General features: G+C 49.3%; 2 protein-coding genes across 2 annotated transcripts in view; one reads left to right on the top strand and one right to left on the bottom strand.

Moving 5' to 3' along the window:
• Positions 1-18,164, bottom strand: part of col14a1b (collagen, type XIV, alpha 1b) — a gene marked incomplete at both ends in the record, with an annotated part of 152,458 nt that overhangs the window by 10,501 nt on the left and 123,793 nt on the right. The window contains 10 exons of the mRNA XM_079570762.1: positions 2,120-2,275; positions 10,124-10,201; positions 10,258-10,446; positions 10,534-10,600; positions 10,672-10,707; positions 10,774-10,845; positions 10,977-11,030; positions 11,355-11,408; positions 11,494-11,547; positions 13,528-13,623. Coding sequence (XP_079426888.1) covers positions 2,120-2,275; positions 10,124-10,201; positions 10,258-10,446; positions 10,534-10,600; positions 10,672-10,707; positions 10,774-10,845; positions 10,977-11,030; positions 11,355-11,408; positions 11,494-11,547; positions 13,528-13,623 — 856 coding nt within the window. The remainder of the gene's footprint in view (positions 1-2,119; positions 2,276-10,123; positions 10,202-10,257; positions 10,447-10,533; positions 10,601-10,671; positions 10,708-10,773; positions 10,846-10,976; positions 11,031-11,354; positions 11,409-11,493; positions 11,548-13,527; positions 13,624-18,164) is intronic.
• LOC306973424 (C-type lectin domain family 2 member B-like) overlaps positions 15,732-18,164 on the top strand; it is a gene marked incomplete at both ends in the record, with an annotated part of 6,533 nt that continues 4,100 nt past the window's right edge. The window contains 2 exons of the mRNA XM_079570347.1: positions 15,732-15,870; positions 17,809-17,928. Coding sequence (XP_079426473.1) covers positions 15,732-15,870; positions 17,809-17,928 — 259 coding nt within the window. The remainder of the gene's footprint in view (positions 15,871-17,808; positions 17,929-18,164) is intronic.

Below are 18,164 nucleotides of genomic sequence, written 5' to 3'. Positions count from 1 at the left end.
GTGATTTTGGAGGAGGTGATTTTGGAGGAAGTGATTTTGGAGGAGGTGATTTTGGAGGAAGTGATTTTGGAGGTGATTTTGGAAGAGGTGATTTTGGACAAGGTGATTTTGGAGGTGATTTTGGAAGAGGTGATTTTGGAGGAGGTGATTTTGGAGGTGATTTCAGAGGAGGTGATTTTGGAGGAGGTGATTTGGAGGAGGTGATTTTGGAGGAGGTGATTTTGGAGGTGATTTTGAAGGAGGTGATTTTGGAGGTGATTTTGAAGGAGGTGATTTTGGAGGTGATTTTGGAGGAGGTGATTTTGGAGGAGGTGATTTTGGACAAGGTGATTTTGGAGGTGATTTTGGAAGAGGTGATTTTGGAGGAGGTGATTTTGGAGGTGATTTCAGAGGAGGTGATTTTGGAGGAGGTGATTTGGAGGAGGTGATTTTGGAGGAGGTGATTTTGGAGGTGATTTTGAAGGAGGTGATTTTGGAGGTGATTTTGAAGGAGGTGATTTTGGAGGTGATTTTGGAGGAGGTGATTTTGGAGGAGGTGATTTTGGACAAGGTGATTTTGGACAAGTTGATTTTGGAGGTGATTTTGGAAGAGGTGATTTTGGAGGAGGTGATTTTGGAGGAAGTGATTTTGGAGGTGATTTTGGAGGTGATTTTGGAGGAGGTGATTTTGGAGGTGATTTTGAAGGAGGTGATTTTGGAGGTGATTTTGGAGGAGGTGATTTCAGAGGAGGTGATTTTGGAGGTGATTTTGGAGGTGATTTTGGACAAGGTGATTTTGGACAAGGTGATTTCAGAGGAGGTGATTTTGGAGGTGATTTTGGAGGAGGTGATTTTAGAGGAGGTGATTTTGGAGGAGGTGATTTTGGAGGAGGTGATTTCGGGGGAGGTGATTTTGGAGGAGGTGATTTTGGAGGAGGTGATTTTGGAGGAGGTGATTTTGGAGGTGATTTCGGAGGAGGTGATTTTGGAGGTGATTTTGGAGGTGATTTTGGAGGTGATTCTGGGGTAGGTGATTTTGGACACATCAGAAGCAGCAGGAAGAGCTTTAGCTGCTAAAGAAACTGTAAAACCATGATTGTTACAGCGATGAGAGTCATGTGACCGTTAGAGTTTAGTTTGATTTCGTCACATTCATCACGTCTCAGAATCAGATGAAACTCCTGCATCTGATCTCAAATCAAAGTGGTGAACGTTCTTAAAGTGCTGGAGTTCATCTTCCTGTGGCTTTAAAAGAGACGGATCGGTCTGTCATAATCTACGGGAAAGACACAGGCGATTCAAGACGGAGACGAGACACTTTAGCAGCAGACGTTAGGCTGGGCTTTCATGAATGTGTAGGTCATGTTAAATTAAAGTCCAGTTCAGGGGTGTCCAAGGTACACATCATCAGAGACGGCCTCTTTCTTTGAAATGTAAAAATTCTACACAATTCTATCCATCCATCCATTTTCTTCCACTTGTCTGTTTCCGGGCCGTGGGGCTGTTGGATCTGCACCAGCCCCTACGGCGCCCCCTGCAGGTGGTGGGTCCACAGGAGGACGGCCTCATGGTTCTGACGCCCCCCCCCATAAACAACGTTTGGACACCCCTGGTCCAGTTAGAGCTGGGCACCGTGCTGTTGGTCCAGGGACAGGATTAAAGGACGAGACTTGGTTTTAATTCAAATAAAGGAATTTCTCCCCCATTTTTTCCCCTTGTTGTCTAGCACAATGCTTCAACACATTTTCATTTTCTTTACATATTTTTAACTCGTTTTTTCTTACTAACATTTTCCTTATTTACCACATTTTTTTTCAGATTTTTCCCAATTTTTTCTTATTTTTTTATCCCAATTTTTTTCCACTTTTTTACTCAATTTTCTTTACTCAATATTTCAATGTTTTTTTTTTTATTTTCTCCAATATTTTCTTGTTTTCCCAATTTCCCCGCTCTCATCTCACAAACCAAGTATCGTTAGAACTGGTAACGGTGCCCAGCCCCATGTCTACTTCATATTTAGTCCGTGTCGAGTGTCGCGTGTGCAGAGGTCAGAGCTCAGACTCCGGTGAGCCGCGAGCCGCGAGCCCTGAGCCCTGAGCCCTGAGTCCTGAGTCCTGAGTCCTGAGTCCTGAGGCGTTACCTCCGACGTTGTAGCCCACGCAGGAGTTCTGGTCGCAGTATCCCGGAGGCCCCGTTGGTCCCACGGGCCCCGGGACCCCAGGCCTCCCGGGGGCCCCTGGGTTACCTGGGCGACCAGAGGAACCCTGAGAGCCGGGCCGGCCCTGGCCCTGGGCCCCTGAGGAGGAGAAGAAGACACTCAGACACTTAGACACCAGGAAGAGGCCCTGGACCTGAGGCGAAGGTTCTCCAGTCGGCATCTGGACTACATTATATCATAATTATGTTTATAATGGTCATGTTTCAGAGCTTCAGACTGAGCACTCGGGGTCATCCCTGAGGCTGACCTGGTCATGACTGAGGCTGACCTAGTCATCACTGAGGCTGACCTGGTCATCCCTGAGGCTGACCTGGTCATCACTGAGGCTGACCTTGTCATCACTGAGGCTGACCTCTGACCTGGTCATTACTGAGGCTGACCTGGTCATCACTGAGGCTGACCATGTCATCACTGAGGCTGACCTCTGACCTGGTCATCACTGAGGCTGACCTGGTCATCCTTGAGGCTGACCTGGTCATCCCTGAGGCTGACCTGGTCATGACTGAGGCTGACCTGGTCATCCCTGAGGCTGACCTGGTCATCTCTGAGGCTGACCTGGTCATCTCTGAGGCTGACCTGGTCATCACTGAGGCTGACCTGGTCATCCTTGAGGCTGACCTGGTCATCCCTGAGGCTGAACTGGTCATTAATGAGGCTGACCTGGTCATCCCTGAGGCTGACCTGGTCATCTCTGAGGCTGACCTGGTCATCTCTGAGGCTGACCTGGTCATGACTGAGGCTGATCTGGTCATTAGTGAGGCTGACCTGATCATCACTGAGGCTGACCTGGTCATCACTGAGGCTGACCTGATCATCACTGAGGCTGACCTGGTCATCCCTGAGGCTGACCTGGTCATCCCTGAGGCTGACCCGGTCATGACTGAGGCTGACCCGGTCATCCCTGAGGCTGAACTGGTCATCCGTGAGGCTGACAGGGTCATGACTGAGGCTGACCTGGTCATTAGTGAGGCTGACCTGGTCATTAGTGAGGCTGACCTGGTCATCTCTGAGGCTGACCTGGTCATTAGTGAGGCTGACCTGGTCATCTCTGAGGCTGACCTGGTCATTAGTGAGGCTGACCTGGTCATTAGTGAGGCTGGCCTGGTCATTACTGAGGCTGACCTGGTCATCTCTGAGGCTGACCTGGTCATTAGTGAGGCTGACCTGGTCATTAGTGAGGCTGACCTGGTCATCTCTGAGGCTGACCTGGTCATCCCTGAGGCTGATCTGGTCATTAGTGAGACTGACCTGGTCATTAGTGAGGCTGACCTTGTCATTAGTGAGGCTGACCTGGTCATTAGTGAGGCTGACCTTGTCATTAGTGAGGCTGACCTGGTCATCCCTGAGGCTGATCTGGTCATTACTGAGGCTGACCTGGTCATTAGTGAGGCTGACCTGGTCATTAGTGAGACTGACCTGGTCATTAGTGAGGCTGACCTTGTCATTAGTGAGGCTGACCTGGTCATGACTGAGGCTGACCTGGTCATTAATGAGGCTGACCTGGTCATTACTGAGGCTGACCTGGTCATCACTGAGGCTGACCTGGTCATCCCTGAGGCTGATCTGGTCATTAGTGAGGCTGACCTGGTCATTACTGAGGCTGACCTGGTCATTAGTGAGGCTGACCTTGTCATTAGTGAGGCTGACCTTGTCATTAGTGAGGCTGACCTGGTCATTAGTGAGGCTGACCTGGTCATTAGTGAGGCTGACCTGGTCATTAGTGAGGCTGACCTTGTCATTAGTGAGGCTGACCTGGTCATGACTGAGGCTGACCTGGTCATTAATGAGGCTGACCTGGTCATCACTGAGGCTGACCTGGTCATCTCTGAGGCTGACCTGGTCATCTCTGAGGCTGACCTGGTCATCTTTGAGGCTGACCTGGTCATTAGTGAGGCTGACCTGGTCATCACTGAGGCTGACCTGGTCATCCCTGAGGCTGACCTGGTCATCCCTGAGGCTGACCTGGTCATTAGTGAGGCTGACTTGGTCATCCCTGAGGCTGACCTGGTCATTAGTGAGGCTGACCTGGTCATTAGTGAGGCTGACTTGGTCATCACTGAGGCTGACCTGGTCATTAGTGAGGCTGACCTGGTCATGACTGAGGCTGACCTGGTCATTAATGAGGCTGACCTGGTCATTAATGAGGCTGACCTGGTCATTACTGAGGCTGACCTGGTCATCACTGAGGCTGACCTCTGACCTGGTCATTACTGAGGCTGACCTGGTCATCACTGAGGCTGACCATGTCATCACTGAGGCTGACCTCTGACCTGGTCATCACTGAGGCTGACCTGGTCATCCTTGAGGCTGACCTGGTCATCCCTGAGGCTGACCTGGTCATGACTGAGGCTGACCTGGTCATCACTGAGGCTGACCTGGTCATGACTGAGGCTGACCTCGTCATCACTGAGGCTGACCTGGTCATCTGTGAGGCTGACCTGGTCATTAATGAGGCTGACCTGGTCATCCCTGAGGCTGACCTGGTCATGACTGAGGCTGACCTGGTCATCTCTGAGGCTGACCTGGTCATCACTGAGGCTGACCTCTGACCGGGTCATCCTTGAGGCTGACCTGGTCATTACTGAGGCTGACCTGGTCATCACTGAGGCTGACCTGGTCATCCCTGAGGCTGACCTGGTCATCCCTGAGGCTGACATGGTCATCCCTGAGGCTGACCTCGTCATCACTGAGGCTGACCTCTGACCGGGTCATCCCTGAGGCTGACCTGGTCATTACTGAGGCTGACCTGGTCATTAGTGAGGCTGACCTGGTCATCCCTGAGGCTGACCTGGTCATTAGTGAGGCTGACCTGGTCATCACTGAGGCTGACCTGGTCCTCCCTGAAGCTGACCTGGTCATCCCTGAGGCTGACCTGGTCATCCCTGAGGCTGACCCGGTCATGACTGAGGCTGACCCGGTCATCCCTGAGGCTGACCTGGTCATCCGTGAGGCTGACCTGGTCATGACTGAGGCTGACCTGGTCATTACTGAGGCTGACCTGGTCATCTCTGAGGCTGACCTGGTCATCTCTGAGGCTGACCTGGTCATTAGTGAGGCTGACCTGGTCATCTCTGAGGCTGACCTGGTCATTAGTGAGGCTGACCTGGTCATCTCTGAGGCTGACCTGGTCATTAGTGAGGCTGACCTGGTCATTAGTGAGGCTGGCCTGGTCATTACTGAGGCTGACCTGGTCATCTCTGAGGCTGAACTGGTCATCCCTGAGGCTGACCTGGTCATTAGTGAGGCTGACCTGGTCATCACTGAGGCTGACCTGGTCATCACTGAGGCTGACCTCTGACCGGGTCATCCCTGAGGCTGATCTGGTCATTAGTGAGGCTGACCTGGTCATTACTGAGGCTGACCTGGTCATTAGTGAGGCTGACCTGGTCATCACTGAGGCTGACCTGGTCATCACTGAGGCTGACCTCTGACCGGGTCATCCCTGAGGCTGATCTGGTCATTAGTGAGGCTGACCTGATCATTACTGAGGCTGACCTGGTCATTAATGAGGCTGACCTGGTCATTACTGAGGCTGACCTGGTCATCACTGAGGCTGACCTCTGACCGGGTCATCCCTGAGGCTGATCTGGTCATTAGTGAGGCTGACCTGGTCATCACTGAGGCTGACCTTGTCATTAGTGAGGCTGACCTTGTCATTAGTGAGGCTGACCTGGTCATTAGTGAGGCTGACCTGGTCATTAGTGAGGCTGACCTTGTCATTAGTGAGGCTGACCTGGTCATGACTGAGGCTGACCTGGTCATTAATGAGGCTGACCTGGTCATTAGTGAGGCTGACCTGGTCATCCGTGAGGCTGACCTGGTCATGACTGAGGCTGACCTGGTCATTACTGAGGCTGACCTGGTCATCTCTGAGGCTGACCTGGTCATTAGTGAGGCTGACCTGGTCATTAGTGAGGCTGACCTGGTCATCTCTGAGGCTGACCTGGTCATTAGTGAGGCTGACCTGGTCATCCCTGATGCTGACCTGGTCATCCCTGAGGCTGACCCGGTCATGACTGAGGCTGACCCGGTCATCCCTGAGGCTGACCTGGTCATCCGTGAGGCTGACCTGGTCATGACTGAGGCTGACCTGGTCATTACTGAGGCTGACCTGGTCATTAGTGAGGCTGACCTGGTCATTAGTGAGGCTGACCTGGTCATCTCTGAGGCTGACCTGGTCATTAGTGAGGCTGACCTGGTCATCTCTGAGGCTGACCTGGTCATTAGTGAGGCTGACCTGGTCATTAGTGAGGCTGGCCTGGTCATTACTGAGGCTGACCTGGTCATCTCTGAGGCTGAACTGGTCATCCCTGAGGCTGACCTGGTCATTAGTGAGGCTGACCTGGTCATCACTGAGGCTGACCTGGTCATCACTGAGGCTGACCTCTGACCGGGTCATCCCTGAGGCTGATCTGGTCATTAGTGAGGCTGACCTGGTCATTACTGAGGCTGACCTGGTCATTAGTGAGGCTGACCTGGTCATCACTGAGGCTGACCTGGTCATCACTGAGGCTGACCTCTGACCGGGTCATCCCTGAGGCTGATCTGGTCATTAGTGAGGCTGACCTGGTCATTACTGAGGCTGACCTGGTCATTAATGAGGCTGACCTGGTCATTACTGAGGCTGACCTGGTCATCACTGAGGCTGACCTCTGACCGGGTCATCCCTGAGGCTGATCTGGTCATTAGTGAGGCTGACCTGGTCATCACTGAGGCTGACCTTGTCATTAGTGAGGCTGACCTTGTCATTAGTGAGGCTGACCTGGTCATTAGTGAGGCTGACCTGGTCATTAGTGAGGCTGACCTTGTCATTAGTGAGGCTGACCTGGTCATGACTGAGGCTGACCTGGTCATTAATGAGGCTGACCTGGTCATCACTGAGGCTGACCTGGTCATCTCTGAGACTGACCTGGTCATCTCTGAGGCAGACCTGGTCATCTTTGAGGCTGACCTGGTCATTAGTGAGGCTGACCTGGTCATCACTGAGGCTGACCTGGTCATCCCTGAGGCTGACCTGGTCATCCCTGAGGCTGACCTGGTCATTAGTGAGGCTGACTTGGTCATCCCTGAGGCTGACCTGGTCATTAGTGAGGCTGACCTGGTCATTAGTGAGGCTGACCTGGTCATTACTGAGGCTGACCTGGTCATTACTGAGGCTGACCTGGTCATTAGTGAGGCTGACCTGGTCATGACTGAGGCTGACCTGGTCATGACTGAGGCTGACCTGGTCATTAGTGAGGCTGACCTGGTCATTAGTGAGGCTGACCTGGTCATGACTGAGGCTGACCTGGTCATTAATGAGGCTGACCTGGTCATTAATGAGGCTGATCTGGTCATGACTGAGGCTGACCTGGTCATCACTGAGGCTGACCTGGTCATTAGTGAGGCTGACCTGGTCATTACTGAGGCTGACCTGGTCATTACTGAGGCTGACCTGGTCATTAGTGAGGCTGACCTGGTCATTACTGAGGCTGACCTGGTCATTACTGAGGCTGACCTGGTCATGACTGAGGCTGACCTGGTCATTACTGAGGCTGACCTGGTCATGACTGAGGCTGACCTGGTCATCACTGAGGCTGACCTGGTCATTACTGAGGCTGACCTGGTCATGACTGAGGCTGACCTGGTCATTACTGAGGCTGACCTGGTCATCACTGAAGCTGACCTGGTCATTACTGAGGCTGACCTGGTCATCCCTGAGGCTGACCTGGTCATTACTGAGGCTGACCTGGTCATCACTGAGGCTGACCTGGTCATTACTGAGGCTGACCTGGTCATCTCTGAGGCTGACCTGGTCATGACTGAGGCTGACCTGGTCATTACTGAGGCTGACCTGGTCATTAGTGAGGCTGACCTGGTCATTACTGAGGCTGACCTGGTCATTAGTGAGGCTGACCTGGTCATTACTGAGGCTGACCTGGTCATTAGTGAGGCTGACCTGGTCATTAGTGAGGCTGACCTGGTCATTAGTGAGGCTGACCTGGTCATCACTGAGGCTGACCTGGTCATTACTGAGGCTGACCTGGTCATCCCTGAGGCTGACCTGGTCATTACTGAGGCTGACCTGGTCATCACTGAGGCTGACCTGGTCATTACTGAGGCTGACCTGGTCATCTCTGAGGCTGACCTGGTCATGACTGAGGCTGACCTGGTCATTAGTGAGGCTGACCTGGTCATTACTGAGGCTGACCTGGTCATTAGTGAGGCTGACCTGGTCATTACTGAGGCTGACCTGGTCATTAGTGAGGCTGACCTGGTCATTAGTGAGGCTGACCTGGTCATTAGTGAGGCTGACCTGGTCATTAGTGAGGCTGACCTGGTCATTACTGAGGCTGACCTGGTCATTAGTGAGGCTGACTTGGTCATTACTGAGGCTGACATGGTCATTAGTGAGGCTGACCTGGTCATTACTGAGGCTGACCTGGTCATTAGTGAGGCTGACCTGGTCATTACTGAGGCTGACCTGGTCATTAGTGAGGCTGACCTGGTCATTAGTGAGGCTGACCTGGTCATTACTGAGGCTGACCTGGTCATGACTGAGGCTGACCTGGTCATTAGTGAGGCTGACCTGGCCATTAATGAGGCTGACCTGGTCATCACTGAGGCTGACCTGGTCATGACTGAGGCTGACCTGGTCATGACTGAGGCTGACCTGGTCATCACTGAGGCTGACCTGGTCATGACTGAGGCTGACCTGGTCATGACTGAGGCTGACCTGGTCATCACTGAGGCTGACCTGGTCATCACTGAGGCTGACCTGGTCATGACTGAGGCTGACCTGGTCATTAGTGAGGCTGACCTGGTCATCACTGAGGCTGACCTGGTCATCACTGAGGCTGACCTGGTCATGACTGAGGCTGATCTGGTAATGACTGAGGCTGACCTGGTCATGACTGAGGCTGATCTGGTCATTAGTGAGGCTGACCTGGTCATTACTGAGGCTGACCTGGTCATTAGTGAGGCTGACCTGGTCATTAGTGAGGCTGACCTGGTCATTACTGAGGCTGACCTGGTCATTACTGAGGCTGACCTGGTCATTAGTGAGGCTGACTTGGTCATTACTGAGGCTGACATGGTCATTAGTGAGGCTGACCTGGTCATTACTGAGGCTGACCTGGTCATTAGTGAGGCTGACCCGGTCATTACTGAGGCTGACCTGGTCATTAGTGAGGCTGACCTGGTCATTACTGAGGCTGACCTGGTCATGACTGAGGCTGACCTGGTCATTAGTGAGGCTGACCTGGTCATCACTGAGGCTGACCTGGTCATGACTGAGGCTGACCTGGTCATCACTGAGGCTGACCTGGTCATGACTGAGGCTGACCTGGTCATTAGTGAGGCTGACCTGGTCATTAGTGAGGCTGACCTGGTCATGACTGAGGCTGATCTGGTAATGACTGAGGCTGACCTGGTCATCACTGAGGCTGACCTGGTCATGACTGAGGCTGACCTGGTCATTAGTGAGGCTGACCTGGTCATCACTGAGGCTGACCTGGTCATGACTGAGGCTGATCTGGTAATGACTGAGGCTGACCTGGTCATGACTGAGGCTGATCTGGTCATTAGTGAGGCTGACCTGGTCATTAGTGAGGCTGACCTGGTCATTAGTGAGGCTGACCTGGTCATCACTGAGGCTGACCTGGTCATTAGTGAGGCTGACCTGGTCATCACTGAGGCTGACCTGGTCATTAGTGAGGCTGACCTGGTCATGACTGAGGCTGACCTGGTCATCACTGAGGCTGACCTGGTCATTAGTGAGGCTGACCTGGTCATTAGTGAGGCTGACCTGGTCATGACTGAGGCTGACCTGGTCATGACTGAGGCTGACCTGGTCATGACTGAGGCTGACCTGGTCATCTCTCCTATCTTATGTCTAAGGTAATGAGGTCCAGGCCTTTGATGATCTTAAAACAGAATGTGCCTTACCTGGAGGCCCCTGGGGGCCGCGGGGGCCCTGCACTCCCACTCCAGAAGAGCCCTTGTCCCCCTTCTCTCCGGGCTGACCTGCAGGACACGCCTCGTTATCAGAGTCTGGACACTTGATCACTTTACAAACTCACCCCTCTCCCCCGGGAGCCCGTTTGTGCCGCTGTTGCCGGGGAAGCCCGGTCGTCCCGGTAACCCCTGCTCTCCGGCAGACCCGGGGGCCCCCTGGCGGCCTGGTTCTCCTGGGGGCCCCGGGACGGTCCTGACGGAGACGGGGGGGCTGGGCGGCTGGTTCAGCAGAGAGTTAAACCGGGACATGTGACCTGGGACAAAAACATGATCACATCTGACCCGCCGTACGGGAGCCTATTGTCCATGTTTTAGTGGAGCCGCGGGGGTCGGTTACTCACTCTGGATGAGCCGCTCACAGACCTGGCGGGCGATCTCCTGGACGGACGCCGTGGACTGAAGGTCTCCCTGAAACACAAAGCTTCTGTGTCACACGGGCAGCTGCAGACAGATGTTTGTGGGCGGTTCCTCAGACTCACCCGTTCTCCCTTCTCGCCTTTACCTCCCGGAACGCCCTGAAAACAGAGTCAGCGATAAGAAACTGCAGCTGGAATAATCGTCTACATCATAATGACTCATACCGGGGGGCCCAGCTCTCCCTGTTTGCCCGGGTTTCCCGAGGTCCCGGGGGCCCCTGGAGCTCCTGGCGTCCCCTGGAAAACACACAATGATCACGGACTCTAAAGTAAAAGCAAAGAGCACCGCCCTCTGGAGGACGTGGACCATAATGACAGATCAATACTACACAAACAAATACATGACGTCTAAGTGAAGCAGAACTTACCATGGGTCCCGGGCCCCCCTGTCGGCCCGGGGGCCCGTCTTTTCCTGTGAGGCCCTGAAAACAAAAACATTTTTATTATTTCCCCTTCGCTTCTGTTTTCTCCCAGACCTTTAACAGTGAGTCTGAACTTTCACCCCCCCCCATCCCCCCCACGGGCCCGAGCACATTTTCTCCTGTTTGGCTTTACCCAAATCTAAAAGCTTCTCCAACAAAGCGACGAAATAGTGACAAAAACGAGGATGAAAATACAACAAAAAAAGGACAAAACGCAGCAAAACGGTCGTGATTGGTTTTGTAGGTCTTAGCTTTCAAATGAGATTAGATTTGGGTAAAGCTGAACTGGATTAAAGCGCTCGGTTATTTCGTATTATCGCTCACTCTCTGTCCCGCGGCTCCGCTCGGCCCCGGAGACCCCGCTCGCCCCGGGATTCCCTGAAACAAACACAGGAATGAAAAGGGTTAGGAGGACGGTGAGTGTGGCCACGGCCGCCCCGGGGCAGACGGACAGGGCTCTCACCTGAGGTCCGGGCTGTCCGGCGTCTCCCTTCAGGCCTCGCTCTCCTGGACCTCCCTGAGACAAAACAAACACGTCACACACTGAGAGAGGACGAGGCTTAAGCCGGCGACTGGACCGGGGTCTGTGTCGGGAGGACGTTTAGCATCGAAAGAAGAAAAGAATCAAAAGCAGGAAAAAATAAATAAAGGACTTTTACCCATTTTTTTTATTTCCGATTTTTTGCCCAATGTTTGAACCATTTTTCCCAATTATTTAAATTCATTTTTGACATTTTTTTTTCTGGTTTTCCAAATTTTTCCCCGATTTTTTGCTCATTTTTATGACCAATAGTTTCCCTGTTTCCCACTTTTCTTTTAATCATTTTTTCCTCAATTTAGTGCCAGTTTTTTCAATTTTTTTTCCAATTTTTTTTTATCCCAATATTTTGAAAACTTAAACAAAATGTTATGCAGGTCATCAGGGAAACAGCAGGTCATTGAGGAAACAACAGGTTCATCTGAGCCACTGACCTCACTTTGGAGAATAAAGAAGCTAAAACACTGGTCAGGGAGAAGAGATGGTTTCAGAGGGGAGTGAAGGCCTGTCTCACCGGCCTGGAGACTAGTTGGAGACTCATTAGAGACTAGTTGGAGACTAATGAGTCTCCAACCAGTCTCTAATGCAGTGGTTCTCAACCTTTTGGAGCCGCGACACCCATTATAACAGGTAAAGGGGTTCGTGACCCCCCGCCCGGGTTTTACCGTGAAAAACAGGAACATTAGCCGACATAATTCTTAAAAAATAAAGAAAAAAACAATTGGCTGATATAAAATTCATCAAACTATGATCAAATAATGGCACTCTGGTAAAGTAGCACACACATGCTACAATAAAACATTAGATTATATGCTAATGAAAATATGTATATTTTATCTAAATGATCTGGCGACCCCCCCCAAATTTGTCTCGCGACCCCCATGGGGGTCCCGACCCCCAGGTTGAGAACCACTGCTCTAATGAGTCTCCAACTAGAGACGAGTTAGAGACGAGTTAGAGACTAACTTGTCTCTAACTCGTCTCTAACTCGTCTCTAACTCGTCTCTAACTCGTCTCTAACTCGTCTCTAACTCGTCTCTAGTTGGAGACGAGTTAGAGACGAGTTAGAGACAAGTTAGAGACGAGTTAGAGACGAGTTAGTCTCTAACTTGTCTCTAACTCGTCTCTAACTTGTCTCTAGTTGGAGACTCATTAGAGACTAGTTGGAGACTAGTTGGAGACTAGTTGGAGACTAGTTGGAGACGAGTTAGAGACGAGTTAGAGACGAGTTAGAGACGAGTTAGAGACGAGTTAGAGACGAGTTAGAGACGAGTTAGTCTCTAACTCGTCTCTAGTTGGAGACTCATTAGAGACTAGTTGGAGACTAGTTGGAGACTAGTTGGAGACGAGTTAGAGACGAGTTAGAGACGAGTTAGAGACGAGTTAGAGACGAGTTAGAGACGAGTTAGTCTCTAACTCGGAGTAGTGGGAGACCCAGTAGAGACTAGTTGGAGACTGGAGTTGCTGCTGGTCACGGTGATGTCTCTGAGACGTCCCCTGGAGATTCGGTGAGTCTCGGTTTGATTGTCTGCGCGGCCTCGAGCTTTATCTGAAGTCTGGTGATTATATTCTATTATATCATCGTCTCCTCTGTTGCTGTCGGGTCTTCAGCCCTGTCCATGGAGGAACAGAGGAACCTACGCCTGCAGAACTGGAGCTCCAACAAGGACTGGACGTTCTGCTGAGGGACACCGGGGTCTCTATAGCCTGTCCATGAGTGGGGATCTCTCCTCCTGTGGTTCTCCTCGAGGTTTGAGTTGTTCCTCTTAGTGCTGGACAGTCTAAGGACGGGGGGCACTCACAGGCTCGTCACCACCTGATGCTGACACTTATCACCAAAACTAAAACTATTCATTCATTATTTATCTGTAATTCCTGGATCCTCTCGTCTTCATGAAGACCTTTGTATCTCCTGTTCTTATGTGCACAGAGAAAGGACAGGCGTTAGGAGGTTCTTACCGGGGGCCCGATGATGGAGCGTCCGCTCGGCCCCTGAGGTCCCGGGGGCCCCTGAGGTCCGGCCACTCCTGTCTCCCCCACAGGCCCCGTCGGCCCCTGCAGAGAGAGGAGAGAAACAGGACGTTACTGGAAAACTAAGAAAAGACTTTAGTTTTCTCCTTTAAACAGAACTTAGTCGCTCGTGCCCCTAGAGGCCGTAAGCGGCACTGCAGCTGTCACACACTGAGAAAAGACAAAGGGACAGAGGGATATTATTCATCCAGTTACACAATGGAGCTAATGTTTTTCACTCAGACTCGGCTGTAAATACCGTTTAAGTGGAGCTAGCCCGCAGTTAGCTTCGTCCGATAGCCTGTTAGCATCTTCTTCCTGATTCCATTAGTGGCTTTCATGGGGGAAAAAATTGGGAGGCTGGAGCGCTACTCGGATGTAAAGAGTTGTATAAGTTTAGTCTTTTGGGTGCTCTTCAGTGCAGGGATCCGTTTCAGCAAAAAATCAAACAAGCTGAGGCGCTCCAAAGGTAGAAATATTCAAAAGCCTTTATTTAAACATGGCTAGATTAGGTAAAATTGCCAACGTGTTTCGGCTCTAGGCCTTCCTCAGGGCGAGCTCGAGACGGCCGCCTCTGTACAGATATACAGCATTGGTCACATGTCCCAAGTGGGTGTGTTCATAGTCACCTGGTTTGTAGAATACAAAACATTAAAATATGTACAATACACTATTCTAAGAGAAAAGCAAATAGTTATAAAAATCCATACATTTTACAAAAATACAGACAAATCTAATTCTCCACTGAGGCCAGGGTGCTCCACAGCTTTGAGGGTATAGATCCAAAAGGAGCTTTTTTAATCTGTCCCCTCTGATAGTCTCTTGTATTTATTCCCATGGTGAACATCTTTATAATGCATGGCCATAGGACAAAGGGGGTTGCTAGTTCTTATTGCTTGTTTGTGTTCTGCTAGTCTGTTTTTCAGTTTGCGTTTTGTTCTGCCAACATAAAATCGACCGCAGGGACATTCAAGTCTATACAACATAGGTGGTGTTGCAGTTGCTGATGGTTTTAATGGTGTAAGTCTGACCTGATATCGTGTCCTTGAAGATGTTCGTTCATCTATAGCAGCCAGCTTTAGTGCTGAGCCACGTCTTTGGTTTTATTTGTGAAAGATGACTAGTTAGTGGCTTTCTGTGCAGAGACACCAGGGGGCGATGAAGGGGATTTATTAAGAGAATCCAGTGACTTAGTTCTGCTTTAACGTCTTAGTTTGAACTCTGTCAAACTCTCTTTACTCTCTGATGTTTTGTCTTGACTGGAGCTTACAGCATCATTTGAAAGCTAAGACCTGCAACACTCCTCTACTCTCTTCCCTGTCGTTCATGTTTTTTTAAAGAAAAATTCAACAAAAATGTGACAAAAATTCAACAAAAATGTGACAAAAATTTAACAAAAATGTGACAAAAATGTGACAAAAATGTGACAAAAATTCAACAAAAAAATGACAAAAAATCAACAAAAAAATGACAAGAAATCAACAAAAATGTGACAAAAATTCAACAAAAATATGACAAAAAATCAACAAAAATGTGACAAAAATTCAACAAAAATATGACAAAAAATCAACAAAAATGTGACAAAAATTCAACAAAAAAATGACAAAAAATCAACAAAAAAATGACAAAAATGTGACAAAAATTCAACAAAAATTCAACAAAAATGTGACAAATTCAACAAAAATGTGACAAAAATTCAACAAAAATGTGACAAAAATTCAACAAAAATGTGACAAAAATTCAACAAAAAAATGACAAAAATTCAACAAGAGCACAGAAGGGCCACTGGCTCTAGGGCCACCGGTCAACCTAGCTTTACCCGAATCTAAAAGCTAAAAAGAAAAGCATCAACATAGCGACAAAAAGAGGATGAAAAGTCAACAAAAACATTAATAAAAGCTAAGACCTACAACACTCCTCTACTCTCTTCCCTGTCGTTCATGTTATTTTAAAGAAGAAGAAGAGTTTTATTTTTAGTCTCATATTTTCTGTTTAAATGCAAAGTGTTGAGGAAATGTTTGTAACTCTGACAGAGATAAAGATTTAGGAACTTCCTGCTGCGCTTCCTGCGTCAAACCTCACATGTAAAGCTCGAGCAGGAAACGCGCGGACGCTTCAGCGGCGGCGGAGGATTATTATTAGAAAGTGTTCAGATGGAGAACAACATTTACGACGAGCCCGTGTTCGCCCCGAGCGTCCGGTACAGCTCCGGCCCCACGCGAGGAGGGCGCGAGGAGCGGGAGGAGCGCGAGGTGGACATCTACGAGAGCGCCGGCCTCGCGGGCAGAAAAGGTCAGGGGCGCCGGACCACGACACAGACGCACAAACACACAGACACACAGACGCACACAGACTCACAAACACACAGACTCACACAGACACACAACATTTAGAATCAAGACTGAACTCTCAGACGTGGAAACACATTAGGTTTGTGGCATTATCTGATCTAAACTCTCTCATCTGCAGAAAAACATCTCGTCATGATTGGTTTTAATCAGACTGATGGTCGTGTTGTTGAGCTTCAATACTTTTACAATAATGACAACACGTATACCAGGGACGGGCTGTTTAGATGTAATCTGCAGTATCTCTGTACGAGCTTTATGTCTCTGTACGTTGTCCCTTAAAAAAAGATTCAAGTGAAGTGAAGTATAATCTCAAACTTCTGACCACTCCAAATAAAATGGGGTCTAAACTTTCATTAGATTTAGGGACGAGCCTTTACTTTAGTGAATCACCTCCTCATACATGCTCTTCAGTCATGCGGCGTGTGTTGTTGTGGCGGCCATTTTGAATACCGTAGTAGAATTATGAAACACTACAATAACAATATCACAGCGACGCAACGCCACATTTGTTGGTTATATCACATAAACGTGCGTATCTGGGGCCGTGTTTTTACCGTTACAGTACAAACAAATGTCACATCAGGCGTCGTTCATTTTCATCCTGAGTACAGATATTCTTACATGTTGTAGTACTGCATAGTGCTACATTGGTATTCAAAATGGCCGCCGGAACCATGCGTGATGTCATTGGAAACGCATGTATACCATAGATACAGACGCATCTCGTCATAGAAGGGGGCGTGGCTTCGCCGAGGGGGGAAATAGAATCTTTAGAGAAACAAATTTTTTCACTCTTTTAGCCATTTTCTGGTGGAATATGAACTTATTTATCACATAAATAAAGTCATGTGTTAATCGGGCCCATATGGATATTTTCTCACAGCAGATTGTTCAGTCGAAGTGAAAAAACGGCAGTTGTAGCTAGTGCTAGCTAACCGTTAGCATTAGCCCGATGCTAACATGTAGCATCATGTTAGCATTCTCCGTTTTTTATGTATTTATGGGCTGTTTAACCACTTTGCTCCTCCCCATGTCTTTGTTTCTTTCTTTAGTAGAAAACTATAATTCAGCATTTGTTAAAGTAGTTTTTGAATAATTAGAGAAAGTTTAGATTTTTCTCCAAATTGTTTTCCCCCTTAACTGTTTGCCAACATGACCATATATGGGCGATTCCATCTCTGTATCTATAGATACAGACGGCATCTCTGGAGTCGCCCATACATGGTCATGTTTGAAAACAGTTAAGGGGAAAACAATTTGGAGAAAAATCTCTAGTTATTCAAAAACTACTTCAACATCGGGCTAATGCTAACGGTTAGCTAGAACTAGCTACAACTGCCGTTTTTTCACTTCTCTGGAACAATCTTCTGTGAGAAAATATCCATATGGGCCTGATTTAGGCTTGACTTTATTTATGTGATAAATAAGTTCACATTCCATCAGAAAATGGCTAAAAGAGGGAAAAATTGTGTTTCTCTAAATATTCTATTTTCCCCCTCGGCGAAGCCACGCCCCCTTCTATGACGAGATGCCGTCTGTATCTATGGTCTGGGTGAATACTCAATTCTGATTGGCTGGAGGGTGTCCGTTAAAAAGTGCTAATGTACACCTAGCCCGACAACAGTTAAATAACAGTTAAATCACGTTCTGTATCCCTCCACTGCAGCTGTTTCCATAGTAACGATAAAACACTGAGCTGGAACTACTTTCAGGTAAAACTGATTAACAAGTGAAATAAATCCTGCCCAGGACTTAAAGAAATAAGCAAACAGCCCCATCCTGGGCTCGCTAGCGCCCTCTGGGGGGGACACAGGGTGATGAAGGGTTTGTGTCACATGACCTGGACGGTACAGTAAACGTCTGGTCCTTGTGCCCACAGCGCCCCCTAGGCCTCTGCCTCAGCCGGCTCCAGACCCAGACCGGTTTAAACTGGTCTCAGCCGCTCTCGGTCTGATCTGCCTCATCCTCCTCATCGTCATCGGCTTCATCAGCTACTACTGTGAGGATGAGTACTGTTTACTACTATTACTACTACTACTGCTGCTGCTGCTGCTACTACCACTACTCCTACTACCACTACTACCACCACTACCACTACTACTACCACTACTACTACTCCTATTACTACTACTGCTGCTGCTACTACCACTACTACTACCACTACCACTACTACTCCTACTACCACTACCACTACCACTACCACTACTACTACCACTACTACTACCCCTACTACTA

The sequence above is a fragment of the Gobius niger genome, assembly GCF_951799975.1.
Source record: "Gobius niger genome assembly, chromosome: 14".
NCBI classification, from domain to species: domain Eukaryota; kingdom Metazoa; phylum Chordata; class Actinopteri; order Gobiiformes; family Gobiidae; genus Gobius; species Gobius niger.
This window is presented reverse-complemented; position numbering and strand designations above follow the sequence as displayed.